Below are 22,378 nucleotides of genomic sequence, written 5' to 3'. Positions count from 1 at the left end.
AAGTCGTCCTGAATGCAGGTTTGCATCCATTAGTAAAGGGCAAGAAATCCGGGAACTCGTGCCTGCTTCCTCCCCCTAAGCGGGAACTGCCCCTCCCACGGCTCTTCCTTAGCACCCTTGGCGATGAGAGGGGGAAGCGGGGTGAGGGAGCGGGGATCTTGCGGGAGGGCACAGAGAAACAGTGGGCGGGCTTTGCCCTGGAGTGAGTGGGTGGATCCTCCCTCAAGAGCGGCTACACAAAGCTCCCCGCCTCTAAGTCAATCCTCGTAGCGCAAAGCGATGGAGTCCTCCTGGAAGGAGTCCTCCTGGATGGAGTCCTCCTGGCTTGAGACGCACTGGGCAAGGCCCTTTCACCTGACGCTGGTGTTCTGCTTGACCCTAGGGCTGCTGCAGGCCATCAAGCTCTACCTGCAGAGGCAGAGGCTGCTCCGAGACCTGCGCCCCTTCCCCTCGCCCCCTACTCACTGGCTCTACGGGCATAACAAGGTAGACACATCGGAGGGAGGGGTGAAGGAGGATGCTGGAAATCCGATCGCGCAGAGAAGCGGCTGCTTCCTTCTTTCCCTCCCATCCCTCAGTCCTGCACCGACCTCTCCTGCCCAGCCTGTGGCTCCCGCACTTATATTACTCCATGAAACACCCTAGAGCCGCTGCTGCTGCTGCTGCTGCTGCTAAGTCGCTTCAGTCGTGTCGGACTCGGTGCGACCCCATAGACGGCAGCCCATCAGGCTCCCCCGTCCCTGGGATTCTCCAGGCAAGAACACTGGAGCGGGTTGCCATTTCCTTCTCCAATGCATGCCACTAGAAGGAATATTTAGGGGGGTGGGAGTGGGAGGGGGGATATTTAAAGAGACAATATGGAAAAAGAAAGCTGTGGTGTAATTCGGGTCTGTCTAAATTGCTTCGCTCATCTCGCATTTATGTACGCGTTTTTAAAAGCCTTCCACATACATTGCTAAAAGTAGTCTAAATAACATGTTTTTTTATTTAAAATTTTTTTATTTATTATTTCTTTATTTTTGGCTGTGCTGGGTCTTCACTGATGTGCTAGGCTTTTTCTATTTGCAGTGAGCAGGGGCTACTCTCTAGTTGTACCCTGCACAGACTTCTGATTGCGGTGGCTTTTCTTGTCACAAACCAAGAGCTCTAGGGCCTGGGGGCTTCTGTAGTTGCTGCGCATGGGCTCAGTAGTTGTGGCACGGGGTCTTAGTTGCCCCGCAACAAGTGAAATCTTCCCAGACCAGGGATCAAACCCTTGTCCCCTGCTGACACACAAATTCCCAATCATATCACATCATCCATATTATAGCATATGTCAGAATTTCCTTCCTTTTTAAGGCTGAATAATATCCTATTGTATGTATATACCACTTTTTCTTTATCCATTCTTTCGTTGGTGGATGCTTGGGTTGTTTCCACATTTTAGCAGTTGTGAACATGAGTGTACAAATATCTGTTTGAGACCTTGCTTTCAATTCTTTTGGGTAAATGTGCAGAAATGGAATTGCTGGATCATATGGTAATTCTATTTTTAGTTTTTTGAGGAACCACTGTACTGTTTTCCACAGTGGCAATACCATTTTACATTTTCACCAGAAGTGCACAGGAGTTCCAGTTTCTCAACATTCTTGCCAAAACTTGTTATTTTCTGTTCTTTTTTTGAATGGCAGCCATCCTAGTGGATGTGAGGTAGTATCTCATAATTTTGATTTGCATTTCCCTAATGATCCCTAATGCATTGCTGAACATCTTTTCATGTGCTTATTTCCATTTGTATATCTTACTTGGAGAAATGTCTATTTAAGTCTTTTGTTCTTTTTTTTAACTTAAAAAGTTTTACTGAAAGAAAGATTCTTTAAATTCTATAGTGCTTTACAATTTTCAGAAGTTACATACATATGATTTCATATAATCCATTGTTGTTGTTCAGTTACCCAGTCGTGTCTGACTCTTTGCAATCCCATGGACTGCAACGCACCAGGCCTCTCTGTCTGTCACTAATCTCCAAAGTTTGCCCAAGTTCATGTCCATTGCATTGGTGATGCCATCCAGCCATCTCACCCTCTGATGCCATCTTCTTCTGCCCTCAATCTTTCACAACATCAGGGACTTTTCCAATGAGTCAGCTGTTCACATTAAATGAGCAAAATACTAGAGTTTCAGCTTCAGCATCCTTCCAATGAGTATTCAGGGTTGATTTCCCGTAAGATTGACTGGTTTGATCTCCTTGCTGTCCAAGTGACTCTTAGGAGTCTTCTCCAGCACCATAGTTCAAAGGCTTCAATTCTTTGGCGCTCCATCTTCTTTACAGTCCAGCTCTCACAACTGTATATGACCACTGGGAAGACCATAGCCTTGACTAAAAGGACCTTTCTCAGCACAGTAATGTCTCTGCTTTTCAACACACCGTCTAGGTTTGTCACAGCTTTCTTGCCAAGATGCAAACATCTTCTGATTTCATGGCTGCAGTCTACTATCCTCAGTGATTTTAGAGCCCAAGAAGAGGAAATCTGTCACTACTTCCACCTTTTCCCCTTCTATTTGCCATGAGTTAAAGGGGCCAGATGTCATGATCTTAGGTGTTTTTTTTAACATTTAGTTTTAAGCTGGCTCTTTTTCACTCTCATCCTTCACTCTCATCAAGAGGTTCTTTAGTTCCTCTTCGCTTTCTGCCATTAGAGTGGTACCATCCACATATCTGAAGTTGTTGATATTTCTCCTGCCTATCTTAATTCCAGCTCGTAACTCATCCAGCCTGACATTTCTCATGATGTGCTCAGCATGTAGATTAAACCAACAGGTGACAGCAGACAGCCCTGCTGTATTCCTTTCTCAATCCTGAACCAATCAGTTGTTTCATACAGGGTTTGCTTTTGTATACAGGTTGCTTCTTGACCCGCATATAGGTTTCTCAGGAAACAGGTAAGATGGTCTGGTATTCCCATTTCTTTAAGAGCTTTCCACAGTTTATTATGATCCACACAGTCAAAGGTTTTGGCATAGTCAATGACACAGAGGTAGATCTTTTTTTTTTTTTTTTTTTGGACTTCCCTAGCATTCTCTATGATCCAGCAAATGCTGGCAATTTGATCTCTGGTTCCTCTTCCTTTTCTAAATCCACCTCAGACATCTGGAAGTTCTTGGTTTGCATAATGCTGAAGCCTAGCATACAAGATTTTAAGCATGACTTTACTAGCATGGGAGTGAGTGTAATTGTCTGATGGTTAGCACATTCTTTAGTACTACCCTTCTTGGGAATTGGAATGAGGATTGACCTTTTCCAGTCCTGTGGCCACTGCTGGGTCTTTCAGATTTGCTGACATATTGAATGAAACACCTTAATGGCATCATCCTTTAGGATTTTGAATAGTTCTGCTGGAATTCCATCACATCTACTAGCTTTATTGACAGCAGAGCTTCCTAAGGCCCACTTGACTTTTACTCTCCAGAATGTCTGGCTCTGGGTGGCTGACTATACCATCATAGTCACCCAGTCCATCTGTATCTTTTTTATACAGCTCTTCTGTGTATTCTTTCCACTTCTTCTCGATCTCTTCAGTGTCTATAAGGTCTCTACCATCTCTGTCCTTTATTGTGCCCATCTTTGGGCAAAATGTCCCCTTGATATCTCCAATTTTCCTGAATAGATGTCTAGTCTTCCCCTTCTGTTGTTTTTTTCTAGTTTTATACACTGTTCACTGAAGAAGGCCTTCTTGTCCCTCCATGTTGTTCTTTGGAAATCTGCATTTAATTGGGTATACTTTTCCCTTTCTCCCTCGCTTTCCACGTCTTTTCTTTTTTTAGCTATTTGTAAGGCCTCCTAAGATAACCACTTTGCCTTCTTGCTTTTCTTTATCTTTGAGATGGTTTTGTTCACTGCTTCCTGTACAATATTATGGACCTTCATCCATAACTCTTCAAGCACACTGTTTACAAGTTCTAATCCCTTGAATCTATTCATTACCTCCACTGCATGTTCATAGGGGATTTGATTTAAACCATACCTGGCTGTCCTAGTGGTTTTCCCCACGTTTTTTAGTTTAAGCCTGAATTTTGCTATGAGAAGCTGATGATCTGAGCCACAGTCAGCTCCAAGTCTTGTTTTTGCTGACTGTATACAGCTTCTCCATCTTCAGCTACAAAGAGTGTAATCAATTTTATTTTCATATTAGCCATTTGGTGATGTTCATGTATAAAGTTGTCTCTTGTGTCATTGAAAAAGGACATTTGCTATGATCAATGCATTCTCTTGACAGAATTCAGTTACCCTTTGCCTTGCTTCATTTTGTTCTCCAAGGCCAAACTTGCCTGTTATTCCAGGTATCTCTTGACTTCCTACTTTTGCATTCCAATCGCCAATGATGAATAGAACATCTTATTTTGGTGTTAGTTCTAGGAGGTCTTCTAGGTCATCATAGAACTGATCATCTTCAGCTTCTTCAGCATCGTTGGTAGGGGCATAGACTTGGGTTACTGTGATGTTGATTGGTTTGCCTTGGAAATGAACCCAGATCATTCTGTCATTTTTGAAGTTGCACCCAACTACTGCATTGGACTCTTGTTGATTTGAGAGCTATTCCATTTCTTCTATGGGATTCCTGCGTGCAGTAATAGATATAATGGTCTGAATTAAATTCACCCATTCCCATCCATTTTAGTTCACTGATTCCTAAGATGTCCATGTTTATTCTTACCATCTCCTGCTTGACCATGTCCAATTTACCTTGATCCATGGTAATTTACCTAACATTCCAGGTTCCTATGCAATACTTTCATCACCAGACAAATCCACAACTGAGTGTTGTTTCCACTTTGGCCCAGCCACTTCATTCTTTTTGACGCTATTAGTAGTTCTCCACTCTTCCCCAGTAGCATATTGGACACCTTCAGACCTGGGAACACTCATCTTTTGGGGTTATATCTTTTTGTCCTTTATATACAATTTATGAAGTTCTCAACGGCAAGTGAACTGAGGTGGCTTGTCATTTCCACCTCCAGTGAATCATGTTTTGTTAGAACCTTCTGCTATGACCCTTCCACCTTGGGTGGCCCTACATGGCATGGCTCATAGCTTCATCGAGTTACATGAGCCCCTTCGCCACAACAAGGCAATGATCCATGAAGGGGTGCTTTACAATTTTAAAATTCTGTAGTGTATTACAATTTTCAAAAGTTTCATACATATAATTTCATATAATCCATAATAACCCTTTTTTCCTCCTACCCCTATATTTCCCATCCCCCTCTTTTTTCTCCCCTCTGGTAAACACTAGTTTCTTCTCTGTATCTGTGAATCTGCTGCTTTTTTGTTTTATTCACTAGTTTGTTGTATTCTTTAGAGTCCACATTTAAATGGTATCGTACAATAGTTGTCTTTCTCTGACCGGCTTATTTCACTTTGCTTAATGCCCTCCAAGTCCATTTGTGCTGTTGCAAATGGCAAAAGTTCATCTTTTTTATGGCTGAGTAGTATTTCATTATATATATGTACACCACATCTTTATCCATTCTTCTGTTGATGGACACAAGTTGCTTCCATACCCTGCTGCTGGTGCTGCTGTTAAGTCACTTCAGTCGTGTCCGACTCTGTGGGACCCCATGGATGGCAGCCCACCAGGCCCCGCTGTCCCTGGGATTCTCCAGGCAAGAACACTGGAGTGGGTGGCCATTTCCTCCTCCAATACATGAAAGTGAAAAGTGAAAGTGAAGGCGCTCAGTCATGTCCAACTCTTAGCGACCCCACGGACTGCAGCCTACCAGGCTCCTCCGTCCATGGGATTTTCCAGGCAAGAGTATTGGAGTGGGGTGCCATTGCTTCTCCATACCCTAGCTATTGTAAATAATGTTACTATGAACATCAGAGTGCACATATCTTTTTGAATTAGTGTTTTTGGGGTTTTTTTTGGCTATATACCCAGGAGTGGACAAGTCATAGAGTAGTTGTATTTTTAGTTTTTTGAGAAGCTTCCATACTGTTTTTCACAATTGCTACACTAATTTACAGTTCCCACCAACAGTATGTGAGGGTACACTGTTTGCTGTGCTGTGCTGTTCTTAGTTGCTCAGTCATGACAGACGCTTTGTGACCCCATGGACTGTAGCCCACCAGACTCCTCTTGCCATGGGGACTCTCTGGGTTTCTCCATATCCTTGCCAACATTTGTTAGTTGTTCTTTTTGATGATAGATATTCTGGTAGGCATGTGGTGCTTGATCTCTCATTGTGGTTTTGATTTGCATTTCTCTGATAATTAGTCATGTTGAGCATCCATGTACCTGTTGGCCATCTTCATTTCCTCTTTGGAAAAATGTCTATTTAGTCCTTTGTTGATTTTGAATCTGGTTGTTTTTTTATTGTTGAGTTTTAGGGGTTCTCTATATATTCTAACTATTAATCCCAGATGTATGATTTGCTAATATTGACTCTCAATCTTTGGGTTGCCTTTTTACTCTGTTGATACTGTCTCTTCATGTACAAAAATTTTTTAATTTCATTAAGTTCCATTTGTTTATTTTTTCTTTTGTTGCTTATGCCTTTGATGTAATATCCAAGATTATTATTGCCAGATCCAAAGTTGTGAAACTTTAGTCCTATGTTTCCTTTTAAGAATTTTATAGTTTTAAGTCTTCTCTCAAGAGAAGACTCTTGAGAATCTCTTGGACAGCAAGGAGATCCAACCAGTCCTTAATATTCATTGGAAGGACTGATGTTGAAGCTGAAACTCCAATCCTTTGGCCACCTGATGTGAAGAGCTGACTCGTTTGAAAAAACCCTGATGCTGGGAAAGATTGAGGGCAGGAGGAGAAGGGGATGACAGAGGATGCAATGGTTGGATGGCATCACCGACTCAATGGACATGAGTTTGGGTAAACTCCAGGAGTTGGTGATGGACAGGGAGGCCTGGCGTGCTACGGTTCATGGGGTTGCAAAGAGTAGGACATGACTGAGTGACTGAACTGAACTAAACTGAAATCTTTGATCTATTTTGGGTTATCTTTTGTATTTTAGGTAAGGGTACAACTTCATTCTGTTGCATGTGAATATCTAATTTTTCCAGCACGTTTTCCCATGTAATGGTCCTGGCACCTTTGTCATAAATCATTTAACCATATTTTGAAGGGTTTATTTCTGGTTTTTCTATCCTTTTCTGTTTGTCTATATGTCTGTTTTTAAACCAGAACCATACTATTTTGATTAGTATACTTTTGTAGTGAATTTTGAAATAAAAAAACATTGAGTCATCCAGCTTTGTTCTTATTGAAGACTGTTTGGGCTATTCACAATCCTTTGTTATCCCACATGAGTTTTAGAATGAATTTTCTAGAATTTTTCTATTTCTGCAAAAACATCATAGGGATTTTGATAGGGATTGCATTGAATCTGTAGATTGCTTTGGGTAGTATTCACATCTTAAATCTTCCAATCCATGAACATGGGATATGTTTCCACCTCAGTAAATTCAGTTGCTCATTAGTGTCCTACTCTTTGCGACCCCATGGACTGCAGCACGCCAGGCTTTCCTGTCCATCACCAACTCCCAGAGCTTGCTCAAGTTCATGTCCATCAACTCAGTGATGCCATCAAACTATCTCATCCTCTGTCATCCCCTTCTCCTCCCGCCTTCATTCTTTCCCAACATCAGGGTCTTTTCAAATGAGTCATTTCTTTGCATCAGGTGGCCAAAGTATTGGAGTTTCAGCTTCAGCATCAGTCCTTCCAATGAATATTCAGGTCTGACTGACTGATTGACTGGTTGGATCTCCTTGCAGTCCAAAGGACTCTCAAGAGTCTTCTCCAACACCACAGTTAAAAAGCATCAATTCTTCAGCACTCAGCTTTCTTTATAGTCCAACTCTCATATCCGTACATGACTACTGGAAAAACCATAGCCTTGACTAGATGGACCTTTGTTGGCAAAGTAATGTCTCTGCTTTTTAATATGCTGTCTAGGTTGGTCATAACTTTTCTTCCAAGGAGCAAGCATCTTTTAATTTCATAGCTGCAGTCACCATCTGCAGTGATTTTGGAGCCCAAGAAAATTGGGTTTCTCACTGTTTCCATTGTTTCCCCATCTATTTCCCATGAAGTGATGGGACCGAATACCATGATCTCAGTTTTCTGAATGTTGAGTTTTAAGCCAACTTTTTCACTCTCCTCTTTCACTTTCATCAGGAGGCTTTTTATGCCTTTTTAAATTTCTTTCAACATGATTTATAATTTTCACTGAATAAGCCTTCCACTTTTGTTTGGAAATACATAGTTCCAATACTTGGAAAGGAGGAGGTTTCACTTCCTAAGTTATTAATTTTTCTTTGATAGTCAAGCATCAAAGCAGGCTCAAATGCCCAGGGGAAAACCCTTAGGTTAATAAATGCAGGTGCTAAATACGGTATATATTAAGGTGGTAAGAATGAGGAATTAGGGACAGGACATTTACACTGAATACTACAATTTCTTCAACACATCCCCCACCTCTCTCAATTTCTCTTTTCTCTCTTTCTGGAACTCCTATTGGTTGGATATAAACCTTCTAGATCTATTTTTTTTTAATCTTTTCTTCTTGATTTTACCTTCCTAGAATTTCTACTAAAATGTTGAAAATTTTTGACTGTCATAATTTTTATTTCCAAGAGCTCTGTCTTATTCTTCATCTATTATTGCATCGATTACCTTATGATGCATTAAAAAAAAAAAAAAAGTCCCTAAGGGGAGTCCCTGGGTGGCCCAGAGGTTGGGAATCTGCCTGCCAATGCAGGGGACATGGGTTCTATCCCTGGTCCAGGAAGAATATTCATGCTGTGGGGCAAGTAACCATGTGTGCCACAACTACTGAGCGTGCACGCTAGAGCCCACAAGCCACAACTACTGAAGCCTGTGTGTCCTAGAGCCTGTGCTCTGCAACACAGAAGCCACAGTAATGAGAAGCCTGTGACCTGCAACAGAGTAGCCCGTGCTTGCTGCAACTAGAGAAAAGCCACACACAGTGATGAAGACCCATCGCAGCCAAAAATAAATTAACTTAAAAACACTCTAAAGCTGAAGCTTAGTGGCTTAAGATGACAGCCAGCTATTTAGTTCATGATTCTGTGGGTCAGCAATTTGAGCTAGACTAGGCTATGAGGTTCTGCTCTTATAGCCAGTCTGAAATGACTTCAGTTTGGCTCACTGATGCAACTACAGTCAGCTACTGGGGCAGATAAAGGCTGACTGTCCTCTTGGGTGCCTTCATTCTCTTTCATCTGGTTTATTATCCTTCAGCTGGTTAGGCTAGCTTTGCCCACGTGGTATCAGGGTCTCAAGAATAGCAAGAGAGCAAGTCTAAATGTGCAGGTGCTTTTTAAGTCTCTGAGTCATGCTTGCTACTCTCCCAAAGCAAGATACGTAGCCAAATCAGTGTGAGAGAACTGACAAAGTGTTGAGTGCAGGGAGGCTTTAACAAATTGAGGCCATTCCTATAATCAATTTAACACACTCTGCTTTGTTACAGAATCCTGGTCTTGAAATACTATACATATCTTTTTTGGAAGTACTAACTTTTTCAGGGTTTTTTTTTTCTGTTGTGTATTAGTTATGTATTAAAGCCTAGCAAATTACCTTCAAGCTTAGCAACTTAAAACAACATATGGTTTTATCTTACACAATCTGTGAAGTTTTTGAGAATCTCTCTGTGAGAGACTCAGGATCTCCTCCAAGGTTGCATGGGATTGGCTGGGGCTATAGTCATCTCAAGGCTCCACTGGGGCTAGGGAATCCACTCTTAAGCTCACTTACACAGTTGTTTACAGGCCACAGTTTCTCATTGGCTATTAGCCAGAGGCATCAGTTCTTTCCCCCATGGACATTTCCATAAGGTTGCTCACAAGTAGGGTGACCAACTCATTCCAGGTTTCCTGGTTGACCCCTGATTTTAGTTCTAAAGGTTTTGCATCTGGCAACCCATTCAGTCAGGCAAGCTGGAAAGATTAGTCACCCTGCTCTCAACATGGCCGCTTGTTTCCCTCAGGGTAAGATATGAGAGAGCAAGAGTGAGAATTAGAGAATCTAAGATGGAAACTGCAGTCTTTCATAACCTAATCTTGAAACTTTTATTCCATCATTTCTACTGTAAGCAATCAGTCACATTGACAAATGTGTGTACAATGTAGGAAGGGGCAATATAAAAAGGTGGGGGATGATTGGAGGCCATTTTGGAGGCTGGCTACCACAGTTTGTTAGTTTTGCTTTATGCCTTTCTTGGAGGCTGTCTCCAAAAATGAGAGATGGTCTTTGGCTGTCATTTCATTTTCTAGAGTGAGGCTCTAAAGATGTTTGAAGTCTTGTGTACATGGCAAGAACTTTCCATGAGAGCAAACCTGTTGGAGGACTCAACCTGTCAGTATCTATTTGTTCATTTTTCGGTTTCTTGGAGATGAACCTACCTTTCTGTTACTTAGATTGCCAGGTGACTCCTGGCATTCTGGGAGCAGAAAAAGGAAGGGAGCTGGGGATCTAATCATTTGTTATGCAGTCTTTCACTGAATCCCTCTATTTTTAGTCCACTGATTCATCTCTGCCCTCCACAGTGTCTGGTTTCTTCAAGTCTTGGAGTCTTGCTGGTTTAGTTTTTCTAGAAAATAAAAGCTCTGATATGTTGTGGGACCTAAGGGGGTGTTGCATGGAGAGAGAGTAGAGATTTAGGGTTGAACCAGCCTTTAAGTTATTGCTCTATGTCTAGATTTTTTTTTTCATTTAACCTGATTAACTTTTTCTAAACTGTTCATCCTCGACTTCCATTTCCTTTGTTTCTTGTTAGAGTTTAATTTTCATCTCTACACCTTCCACAAACCAAAATTGAGGAGGCACTGTCAATCAGAAATTGGGAATCCTAAAAATGGCCCAAGAGATCTGTTCTACCAGCTATTAAGAATGGTATATTAACATAGTGCTTCTTAAAGCATTTGTGGTGAAGAGCCATTTTTTTTTTCTGATCTGTTGTAGACAATTGCCTTCATTTTTTTAAAAAAGTAAGAAATTTCAGCAATGTTAAATTATTATAAAAATCTGAAGGGCTGTGCTCAGTTTCTATAAGTATCTCATCATGGACTGGTTTATGGATCATACTTCGAGTAGCATTGTGGTAAAGTCTTCCAGTCTTATGGTGAACTTCTTTATTTCTCATTTTAGTTCTAATGCCTTTTCTGTTTTATCAATTTTCAAGCTTTTGAGATTTTGAATTATTATATCTTCTGGTAGACTAATCCTTTTTATATAAGAATTGTCCTTTTTTATATCTAGTAAGACTTCTTATCTTAAATTTTACTGTATCTGATACTAGTGTAACTATGCAAACTTTTTTGCTAGTATTGAAATGGTACTTTTTTAATCCTTTGTTTTTAACTTTTTGAACTTTTTATCTCATGTCTTTTGTCAGTAGTATACTTAAGCTTTTAAAAAATATAATCTTATACCTTTTGTCTTTTACTTGAAATAATTAGGTTATTTACATGTAATATAATTACTGATATTTTTATTGACTTTTTCAGAAGATAAACTTATTAGATATTTGAAAAGAACTGAGACCATGTCTGGCACTTTGTAAGTGCTATGTAAGTGTTAAATGAAATATAAGTTACATGTGTTTAATTTGGTGGACTTTCTGAGGACTTCAAGCCACATAGCTCTGAGCTGCTGCTGCTAAGTTGCTTCAGTGGTGTCCAACTCTGTGCAACCCCATGGACGGCAGCCCACCAGGCTCCCCCATGCCTGGGATTCTCCAGGCAAGAACGCTGGAGTGGGTTGCCATTTCCTTCTCCAATGCGTGAAAGTGAAAAGCGAAAGTGAAGGCGCTCAGTCGTATCCGACTCTTAGGGACCCCATGGACTGCAGCCCACCAGGCTCCTCCGCCCATGGGATTTTCCAGGCAAGAGTACTGGAGTGGGGTGCCATTGCCTTGAGACTGCTCCAAAAAGGTAAGCAAGGAGCCAGGGTATGAAGGGGTTCTTCAATAAAAATCACATAGTTGGAACATCAAAAGATTACTATTAATTAAAGAAAACCAGGGGAATTCCCTGGCAATCCAGTGATTGCTGCTGCTACTGCTGCTAAGTCGCTTCAGTTGTGTCCGACTCTGTTCGACCCCATAGACGGCAGCCCACCAGGCTCTGCCATCCCTGGGATTCTCCAGGCAAGAACACTGGAGTGGGTTGCCATTTCCTTCTCCAATGCATGAATGTGAAAGAGAGGGAGAGGGTGGGAAGATTTGGGAGAATGGCATTGAAACATGTAAAATATCATGTATGAAACGAGTTGCCAGTCCAGGTTCGATGCACGATACTGGATGCTTGGGGCTGGTGCACTGGGACGATCCAGAGGGATGGAATGGGGAGGGAGGAAGGAGGAGAGTTCAGGATGGGGAACACATGTATACCTGTGGCGGATTCATTTTGATATTTGGCAAAACTAATACAATTATGTAAAGTTTAAAAATAAAATAAAATTTAAAAAAATAAAAAAAAAAAAGAAAAGTGAAAGTGAAGGCGCTCAGTCGTGCCTGACTCTTAGCGACCCCACGGACTGCAGCCTACCAGGCTCCCCCATCCATGGGATTTTCCAGGCAAGAGTACTGGAGTGGGGTGCCAGTGATTAGAACTTTGCATTTCCACTGCAAGGGGCATGGGTTCCATCCCTGGTTAGAGAACTAAGATCTTACAAGCTGTGTGGTGTGGCCAAAATATAATAATAATAAAATGAAGAAAACTAATTTTCTCAACATAAGGAGTTTAGTGCTTTTCTGTGTATGGGAAAATGCAAGAGTTTGGATTCATTGAAATTATTCCTTTGATGTGCACCTTAGCTATCTACAGCTGGTATCATGTTCTTCCCCATCTTGAGTTCCCAATAGTCAGGCTCAGGGTTTGGGGGAGGGAGGGCAGCAGTAGTGACTGATGGCTTGATGGCTGCAACATTCTTTGTTTGCTGATATGGCAGGCAACATTTTTCATCCATACTCCCCTTCTCCCCACTAGAATATAGGATCTGTGAGAGGAGAGTCTTTGCTCACCACTATAAACCCAGTTCTTGACTCATAGTAGGTGTTCAATAGCTACTTTTTTGCTGAAGAGGGTATAGAGAAAAGGGAACCCACCTATACTGTTGGTGAGAACATGAGTTGCTGCAGCCACTGTGGAAAACAGTATTGGGGTGTGGGGGTGGGGGTGGGCAGGGGAAGATTCCACATGCCCCAGAGCAACTGAGCCTGTGTTCTAGAGCCCAGGAACTGCAACTGCCGAGCCCCTGTGCCACAACCACTGAAGCCCACATGCCTAGAACCCATGCTCCACAGCAAGGGAAGCCAGGATAATGAGAAGCCCACACAGCAACAAAGACCCAACACTGCCAAAATTAAATAAATAAATAATTTTTAAAAAGCAGTATGGGGGTTCTCCAAAAACTAAAAATAGAATTACTATAGGATTGAGCAATCCCACTCCTGGGTGTATATCCGAGCAAAAATATAATCCCAAATGATAAAGCACGCCTGTGTTCATAGCTGCAGTATTCACAACAGCCAAGACATGGAAACAATCTAATTGTTCATCAACAGATGAATGGATAAAGAATGTGTGGTATATTATATAATAGGATGTTCAGTTCAGTTCAGTCATTCAGTCATGTCCTACTCTTTGCGACCCCATGAATTGCAGCACCCCAGGCCCCCCTGTCCATCACCAACTCCCAGAGTTCACCCAAACTCATGTCCATCGAGTCGGTGATGCCATCCAGCCATCTCATCCTCTGTCGTCCCCCTTCTCCTCCTGCCCCCAGTCCCTCCCAGCATCAGAGTCTTTTCCAATGACTCCACTCTTTGCATGAGGTGACCAAAGTATTGGAGTTTCAGCTTTAACATCAGTCCTTCCAAAGAACACCCAAGACTGAGCTCCTTTAGAATGGACTGGTTGAATCTCCTTGCAGTCCAAGGGACTCTCAAGAGTCTTCTCCAACACCACAGTTCAAAAGCATCAATTCTTCGGTGCTCAGCTTTCTTCACAGTCCAACTCTCACATCCATACATGACCACTGGAAAAACCATAGCCTTGACTAGACGGACCTTTGTTGGCAAAGCAATGTCTCTGTTTTTGAATATACTATCTAGGTTGGTCATAACTTTTCTTCCAAGGAGTAAAGCCACAAAAAAAGAATGAAATAAAGCCATTTGCAGCAACATGGATGGAACGAGATATTATCATACTGTTACTGAGTCCTAGCTCAGTCTGCTCGCCACACACAGGCCAATAAATCAGGAGGCAAGGCGCCGAGGCAAGAAATAGTAGAAAAACTGTGTGTCCAAGAAGGTGGCAGACTAGAGTTCTAGAGTCCCATCTTATAGAGGTCTGGATACTTATCTCTTTTATAGAACAGAGATGGGGAGGAGGTGAAGAAGTAAAGTAAAATGGCCACAAGTCTTGCAAAATATCTCCTAGTTTGGCCAGCTTCAGGAGGGGATATGTAAATTTCTTCTTTCCTGCAGCTGTTCACAGGTGTGCGGGGTCAGGTTGTTTCCCTGTGAGCTCAACAAAGGCACTTTAGTTTAGCATTCAGGCAGAAGGGCAGGGTTCCTGAGACAGGTGTTATGTATGCTCATAGCTATGGATATCATCCTTTTAGTGATTATAGTAACAAAAGCAATGGAAAGCAAAGGTTAAAGTAAAAGAAACAGATTCAATATGGAGCCAGATTTTGTTCTTCCTTGTTACAATACTAAGTGAAGTAAGTCAGAAAGAGAAAGACAATAAAATATGAAATCACTTGTATGTAGAAGCTAAAATATGACACAAATGAACCTATCTATGGAACAGAAACAGACTCAGACATAGAGAATACACTTGTGTTTGCTGTGGGGGAGGGACGGACTGGGAGTTTGGGTTTAGTGCATGCAAACTATTACATACAGAATGGATAAGCAACAGGGTAGTACTGTATAGCACAAGGAACTATATTCAGTATCCTAAGGTAAACTATAATGGAAAAGAACAGAAAAAAGAAAGTATATATATATATATATATATAACTGAGTCACTTGGCTAAAGAGCAGAAATTAACACACCATTGTAAATCAACTATACTTAAATTTTTAAAAACTACTTTGTTGAATGCACACATATATTAGATGCTAAATAAACTGATTCATTCAAAGATCTGTTGACTATAAAAAACCGACTAGGTAGACTGACATTTATTCAGTAGACCAGTGTATCCCAGTCAGTGTGGAGGACCTAGTGTTTATGCGGTAAACACCCCTAGTTTATGTGGGGGTGTGTGTGTGTATCCTTATACATAATTCAGGGAAAGTCTGTGTAACTAAGTAGTTCTTGGGCTCCATAGTTCAATGCAAGTTTGAATCCTTACTGCTAGTGGCTGGCTATACAATCTGTGAGAAACACACTCAACCAGCCCAAAACCAAGGGATGAACTCAGAGACACGAAGCACAGTGAAAGCGAGACTTATAATGAGAGTCTTGCAAGATCGGGTGTCTGGTGGGTAGGCACACCCAGGACAGTTACAGGAAACACTTATTCCCTGGCTCGAAGATCCCTCCCTGGTTCCTCATTAGGTGAGACTGTGCAACTGAACTGAACTGAACTGAACTGAACTGATGCGGTTACAGTCTTCCTGGAATTGCCCAAGTCTCATAGGGTATTCTTTCTTCTCCCTTCCTATCCTAAGTCCACAGTTCTCAACAAAGATTTTTGTTTATCCCTTCCCAGACATCCTGTTAGCTTAGGGACTCTTCAGGTGTAAGCTGTTAGACAAGCCTGCTGCTGCTGCTGCTAAGTTGCTTCAGTTGTATCCAACTCTGTGCAACCCGTAGACGGAAGCCCACCAAGCTTCCCCGTCCCTGGGATTCTCCAGGCAGGAACACCGGAGTGGGCTGCCATTTCCTTCTCCAATGTGTGAAAGTAAAAAGTGAAAGGGAAGTCACTCAGTCGTGTCCGACTCTTAGCGACCCCATGGACTGCAGCCCACCAGGCTCCTCCCATGGGATTTTCCAGGCAAGAGTACTGGAGTGGGGTGCCATTGCCTTCTCCGGTTAGGCAAGACTAGCTTGCCAGTAATTTTCAAGACAAAACTAGCTAGCTCTGAGTGGAAAACCGTTTGCTAATAATTTTCCACCCAAGGCCAGCTACTTGGTTCTGAAAATGGACCACTTCAAGTTCTATTTCTTACACAATCTGGAAGAGATTACTTAACTTCTCTAAGGCTCAATTTCCTCATCTGTAAAATGGGATTGCAATTGTATCTGCTTTATAGGGTTTGTGATGTAAAGAGTAAGGAATATAAAGCATAGAAAAGCACTAAATTCCTTCTGGTTTTATTTAATTAACAGTAATCTTTTGAAGTTTTGACTATCTGGTCTTTGTTGCAAAAACTCCTATATATCCTGACTTCTCCTTCACCTCTTCACAGCAGTCTCTCAGAGCTATCTGAGAGGCTGCATCCTGGGCTTAAGTCCTCAGTCTTGTCCACCATATAAAACATAATTCTCAACTTTCAGGCTGTGCTTTTTTTTTTTTTTTTTTCTGTCGACAGCAGCACCTAGCTCATAACAGTGCTTGGTAAATGTTAGCTATTACTATATCTCAGGGGACTAAGCTCTTTTTTTTAATATATCTGAGCATCTTTCCTAAATACATATGATACATAAATTCAAATGTGTTTAGATTTGTGGATGAAAAAATATAAATTCATATATTACAGAATTCACAATAGCTTTCTTTCCTTTTTTTCCAGACTAGAGTTACTAAAAGTACAACCAGAAAGCTTATGGCTGAGGATGTCCATGACAATTTCAAATATAAAAAAATAATCCTCATGTTAAGTTGCAATTTCCACCAGGGCAAAGAACTTGCCTGTTTTATATTTCTCTGCATCTCTATGACCTGGCACATATAATAGGCACTTAATAAATACTTACCTGTTTATTGTTTGCAAATGAATAAATATTTACATTGTTAGGAAACACCATTTGCACTGTCAGTGGGCTCTTATCACTGGCTTGATTGTGGGAATGTTAGCAAAATAGAGTCTGCAATATTTCAGGAACTAGATTTCAGGAGTCTCAAATGTTTTCGGGGCCCTAGAGTATCCAGGGAACATTTCATGGGTTACAGCTACTAGCTGGTAACAGGAAATTGGGAGCTGAAGTTTTCCACCTTTTCACAATCACACAGCAAATTCTGATTGGTCACACAAGAAAGAACTTGCCAGCTTTAAGATATCTTTACAGGACTTCCCTGGTGGTGGGATGGTTAAGAGTCTACCTGTCAATGCAGGGGACACAATGCAGAGGAAGGACTCAGTCCCTAGTCCCTCCTCTAGGATGATTCCACATACTGAGGGCTAACTAAGCCCGTGTACCACAACTCCTGAAGCCCGCACACCCTAGAGCCCATGCTCTGCAACAAGAGAAGCAAGCGCACCCTAATGAGAAGCCTACACACTGCAACGAAGAGTAGCCCCTGTTCTCTGCAACTAGAGAAATCTTGGACATAGCCATGAAGACCCAGCACAGCCAAAAACTTAGATAAATAAATAAAAATTTTTAAAAAATTTTAAAGATTTCTTTGCAAGTCAGGCCCCTCACAATTGTGCTCAAATGCATAGCTAGGCGCATCCAGACACACACAGAGGTGCCTCTCTACCCTCACACTTTATACAACAAGCAGATGCAAATGGATCTTATTGTCAGTGATTTAGAAGTGATCTGGGGGGCTCCGGGGTGCAGTAGCTTGAAGCAGGATCCTAGATCCTTGGCCAGGAATCGAATCTGGGTCATGGTGGTTAGAGTGTTGAATCCTTAACCACTAGACCCTGAGGGCCAGTGGGCTTAAAAGGGGACCTCAGTCCTTGTCTTCTTTGAAGAAAGAATTCATCAAAGAGCAAAAGATAGTAAGGTGGGTAAAGCGTTTATTAGAAGCAGAGTACATGTGAAAAGAATACATGGATGAGCTCAGAGAGTCGTGCTTTTGAGGTGACTTAAATTGCTTATGTGAGGGCATGGATTTTCCAGGTTTCCTCTGGCCAATCATCTTGCTTATTGCTCATATCTTGTCTGATTCAGGGTCCTTCAGATGTGCATGCATATCTTTTAGCCAAGATGGATTTACGCAAAAGTCTCTTCGAGGTTGGCAGGAGGTGCCTCCTCCCTTCCCTGATACCCTGAGGATCTTTTCTGCACATGTGTGGTCTAGAAGATCTTCTTGATTCCAAAAATATGTTGTCATCTTATCTTTTTGTTCTAGCAGAGCTCAGCTTCTCTCTGCTCCTGTCTTTTCTCTGAAATGTCAGCAAGAGACAAGCTCCAGTGGCTCAGCCCGAGGCCCACCTACCTTCCTACCTCAGAAGTGAAGTGAAGTGGCTCCGTCGTGCCTGACTCTTTGCGACCCCATGGACAGTAGCCTGCACCAAGCTCCTCCTTCCATGGGATTTTCTAGGCAAGAGTACTGGAGTGGGTTGCCGTTTCCTTCTCCAGGGAATCTTCCCGACGGAGAGATCGAACCCAGGTCTCCCACACTGTAGACAGACGCTTTACCGTCTGAGCCACCAGGAAAGTAACTATTTAAACGAGCCATAGTAATCTGCTTATCAAGGCAAAAAATCCATCTCTGATGGCACTCATGTACACTAATGTATAAATGTTGGAAGCTGAGAGTTTTGTTAATGAGCTTGCTTCAAGACTTAGGCTGGCCGGGACTCTAATTGCGAGCGCGGGACACTGCTGGCTGCGGGTGGCAGGCGCCTTCCCCAGCTCCGCACCACCTCAGGCCGGGCCAGCTAGCGCCTTCTCCCGCCCCATGGCGTCCAAGCAGGAGCCGCAGCCGCCGTGCCGCCGCTCAGCGCCGGCGCCGAGATCTCGGACGACTAGATCTGGCGGCGGCTCAGGCGGGCTGGCCAACGCACGCCGGGCGGCGGAGCTGGGCGCCCGGGCGGCGGTGGTGGAGAGACACAAGCTGGGCGGCACATGCGTGAATGTCGGATGTGTATCCAAAAAGGTAATGTGGAACACTGCTGTCCACCCTGAATTCATGCATGACCACGTTGGTTATGCCTTTCAAAGTTGTGAAAGTAAATTCAATTGGCGGATTATAAAGGAAAAGCGGGATGCCTATGTGAGCCGCCTGAACACCATCTATCAAAATAATCTAACCAAGTCCCACATAGACATCATCCATGGCCATGCAGCATTCACGTGCGATCCCCAGCCCACAGTGGAGGTCAACGCTGCTCACATCCTGATCGCCATGGGCGGCGTGCCCTCGGTTCCTCAGGAGAGCCAGATCCCCAGTGCCAGCCTAGGAATAACCAGAGATGGGTGTTTTCAGCTGGAAGAGTTGCCTCGCTGCCGTGTCATTGTTGGTGCTGGTTACATCGCTGTGGAAATAGCTGGCATCCTGTCTGCCCTGGGTTCTAAGACATCAATAATGATACGGCATGATAAGGTGCTTAGAACTTTTGATTCAATAATCAGTTCCAACTGTACCGAAGAGCTGGAGAACGCTGGCATTGAGGTGCTGAAGTACTCCCAGGTCAGGGAAGTTAAAAAAACTTCTTCGGGCCTGGAACTCCGCATGGTTACTTCGATTCCTGGTAGGGAACCCACCTTCACCACTATTGCGGATGTTGACTGCCTGCTCTGGGCCATTGGGTGGGACCCAAACTCCTGGGGCCTGAATTTAAACAAACTGGGGGTTCAAACTGATGACAAAGGTCACATCATAGTAGATGAATTCCAGAATACTAACGTAAAAGGTGTCTATGCAGTTGCGGATGTGTGTGGACATGCTCTTCTTACTCCAGTTGCGATTGCTGCTGGCCGAAAACTTGCCCATAGACTTTTTGAGTGCAAAGAAGATTCCAAATTAGACTATGACAACATCCCCACAGTGGTCTTCAGCCATCCACCCTATTGGGAGAGTGGGACTCACAGAAGATGAAGCCATTTATAACTATGGAAAAAAAAATCTGAAGACTTATTCTACCACCTTTACCCCAATGTATCATGCAGTTACCAAAAGGAAAACAAAATGTGTGATGAAAATGGTTTGTGCCAACAAAGAGGAAAAGGTGGTTGGAATTCATATGCAGGGAATTGGATGTGATGAAATGCTGCAAGGCTTTGCAGTTGCAGTGAAAATGGGAACAACAAAATCTGACTTTGACAACACGGTTGCTATTCATCCTACCTCTTCAGAAGAACTGGTCACACTTCGTTGAGAACCCAGAGATTTGTATGGCTGGCAGCTGGACCAGTAGACCTTCAGGAAGGAACCAGATCATCACGTTTACTTACTGTTGCCACTTTACGTATTTCTTTATCATAATCAGAATCTTCCAAGTGTGAAAATTTTCAGTCAGCTTATTTCTGTAATTAGACACTTGTTTTGTTATTCAGGATTGATTTTTCACTTGGTCACATCTCTCAGTAATTACTATTTGTTTTATTAGAGCTCTAGGCTGGCTCGGAGAAGGCAATGGCACCCCACTCCAGTACTCTTGCCTGGAAAATCGCATGGGCGGAGGAGCCTGGTGGGCTGCAGTCCATGGGGTCACTAAGAGTCGGACATGACTGAGTGACTTCACTTTCACTCTTCACTTTCATGCATTGGAGAAGGAGATGGCAACCCACTCCAGTGTTCTTGGCTGGAGAATCCCAGGGATGGGGGAGCCTGGTGGGCTGCCGTCTATGGGGTCACACAGAGTCGGACACGACTGAAGCGACTTAGCAGCAGCAGCAGCAGGCTGGCTGGTTTTTGTGTTTTTGTTTTAGCCTCATCCCAAGTATAATACTATATGAAGTACAGTTAAATGAATGTTCCTGAATGAATATTGCTTGCTAATTTTTTAGAGGAAGATGACAGCTGCTTTTCACATTTAAAGAATGCAAGTACAGAGTCATTTTGTTTTTATGAAGCCAGTACTGTGCTCTGCATATTGCAAAGCTATTTCAAGGATGTGAGTTTTCCTTAAAAACATATAACTTAAGAGGCATACCTCCTGTATTTTATTCTTTCTTTTGTTCTAAATGATTTTAAATGATTCCTGTTAACTTTTAAGAGATGAAGTTCATCAAATTTGGGAAAGATTTGAGGAGGCTGGTTGCATGAGGGACATTTGAGAAGTGATCCTGGCTTTCAGAAGGAGAGGAACTCAAATACTTCAAAAGTCCTTTCCTCTGCTAAGAGCTCATAGTTCAGTGAATGGTTGCAATTTTTGTATGTGTTCTTGTCATTTTATTTTTTTGAAAACTATTTGCAAAAATCTGAAAATAAAATCACAATCTTTTCCTCTTTAAAAAAAAGAAAGATTTATACCAGAGAAAGCAATGGCACCCCACTCCAGTACTCTTGCCTGGCAAATCCCATGGATGGAGGAGCCTGGTAGGCTGCAGTCCATGGGGTCGCTAGGAGTCGGACACGACTGAGCACCTTCACTTTGACTTTTCACTTTCATGCATTGGAGAAAGAAATGGCAACCCACTCCAGTGTTCTTGCCTGGAGAATCCCAGGGATGGGGGAGCCTGGTGGGCTGCCATCTGTGGGGTCGCACAGAGCTGCACACGACTGAAGCGACTTAGCAGCAGCAGCAGCAGCAAGATTTACACACCTATATATATGCGCCTTCTACTATTACAAGGGATTGACAGATTTTTAGAGAGCATTTACTATTAAGTCATGAGAAAAAATCAGTCATCAGTATTTATAGAAACAGAATGGTGAGCTGGATGGTGGATCATGTTCAATCTACTAATGTTTTTTCCTTCCCACCTAAAAACATTTTTTTCAGCTTCCGGACTCCACTCCTAATCTAAGTGTGTGACACTGGCAGGTGAGGCAGAGTGCATGACTCTATTCACTGCACCTTCTCACTTGGGGAAACAGTTCACAATATATATCATTCAACAGGAACATTGTCTGGTGATACAACATATTATATTGAAAAGATGAATATACTGTTTGGTTAGAAAATTATACTCTAGGCTTAGAAATCCCAAGAAAAGTGTGTTCACTCACTTCCAGAAAAAGGGTCAAGCCCCTCTACCTGTGGGACCTCATCCAGGACCTGAGCTCAACTTGTGTCTATAGAGGGGGATGAATCCAGACTGGCTGACTTCTCTCATTTCTTTCACTTATTCATTGCAGTTATTTGAAGATGGTAAAATTGAGATCCTTGAGAAGACTGTAGAAAAATACCCTTGTGCCTTTCCTCGCTGGATTGGGCCCTTTCAGGCATTTCTCTATATCTATGATCCAGACTATGTAAAGACATTTCTGAGCAGAACAGGTAAGAAAAGAGATGACTCTCAGGGTCCTAATCCTCCTAGGAGTGATATGACACAACCCA

At 42.5% G+C, this 22,378-nt stretch overlaps 1 protein-coding gene and 1 pseudogene across 1 annotated transcript in view; both read left to right on the top strand.

Moving 5' to 3' along the window:
• Window positions 1–309: 309 nt before the first annotated feature.
• The window catches only part of LOC129655492 (cytochrome P450 4X1), a 49,671-nt gene continuing 27,602 nt past the window's right edge, over window positions 310–22,378 (top strand). The window contains exons 1-2 of the mRNA XM_055585973.1: window positions 310–486; window positions 22,177–22,318. Of these exons, the coding sequence (XP_055441948.1) occupies window positions 310–486; window positions 22,177–22,318 (319 nt within the window). The remainder of the gene's footprint in view (window positions 487–22,176; window positions 22,319–22,378) is intronic.
• Window positions 18,673–20,343, top strand: LOC129655832 (glutathione reductase-like; annotated as a pseudogene).

This window comes from Bubalus kerabau, chromosome 6 (assembly GCF_029407905.1).
Source record: "Bubalus kerabau isolate K-KA32 ecotype Philippines breed swamp buffalo chromosome 6, PCC_UOA_SB_1v2, whole genome shotgun sequence".
In the NCBI taxonomy this organism is placed as follows: Eukaryota; Metazoa; Chordata; class Mammalia; order Artiodactyla; family Bovidae; genus Bubalus; species Bubalus kerabau.
This window is presented reverse-complemented; position numbering and strand designations above follow the sequence as displayed.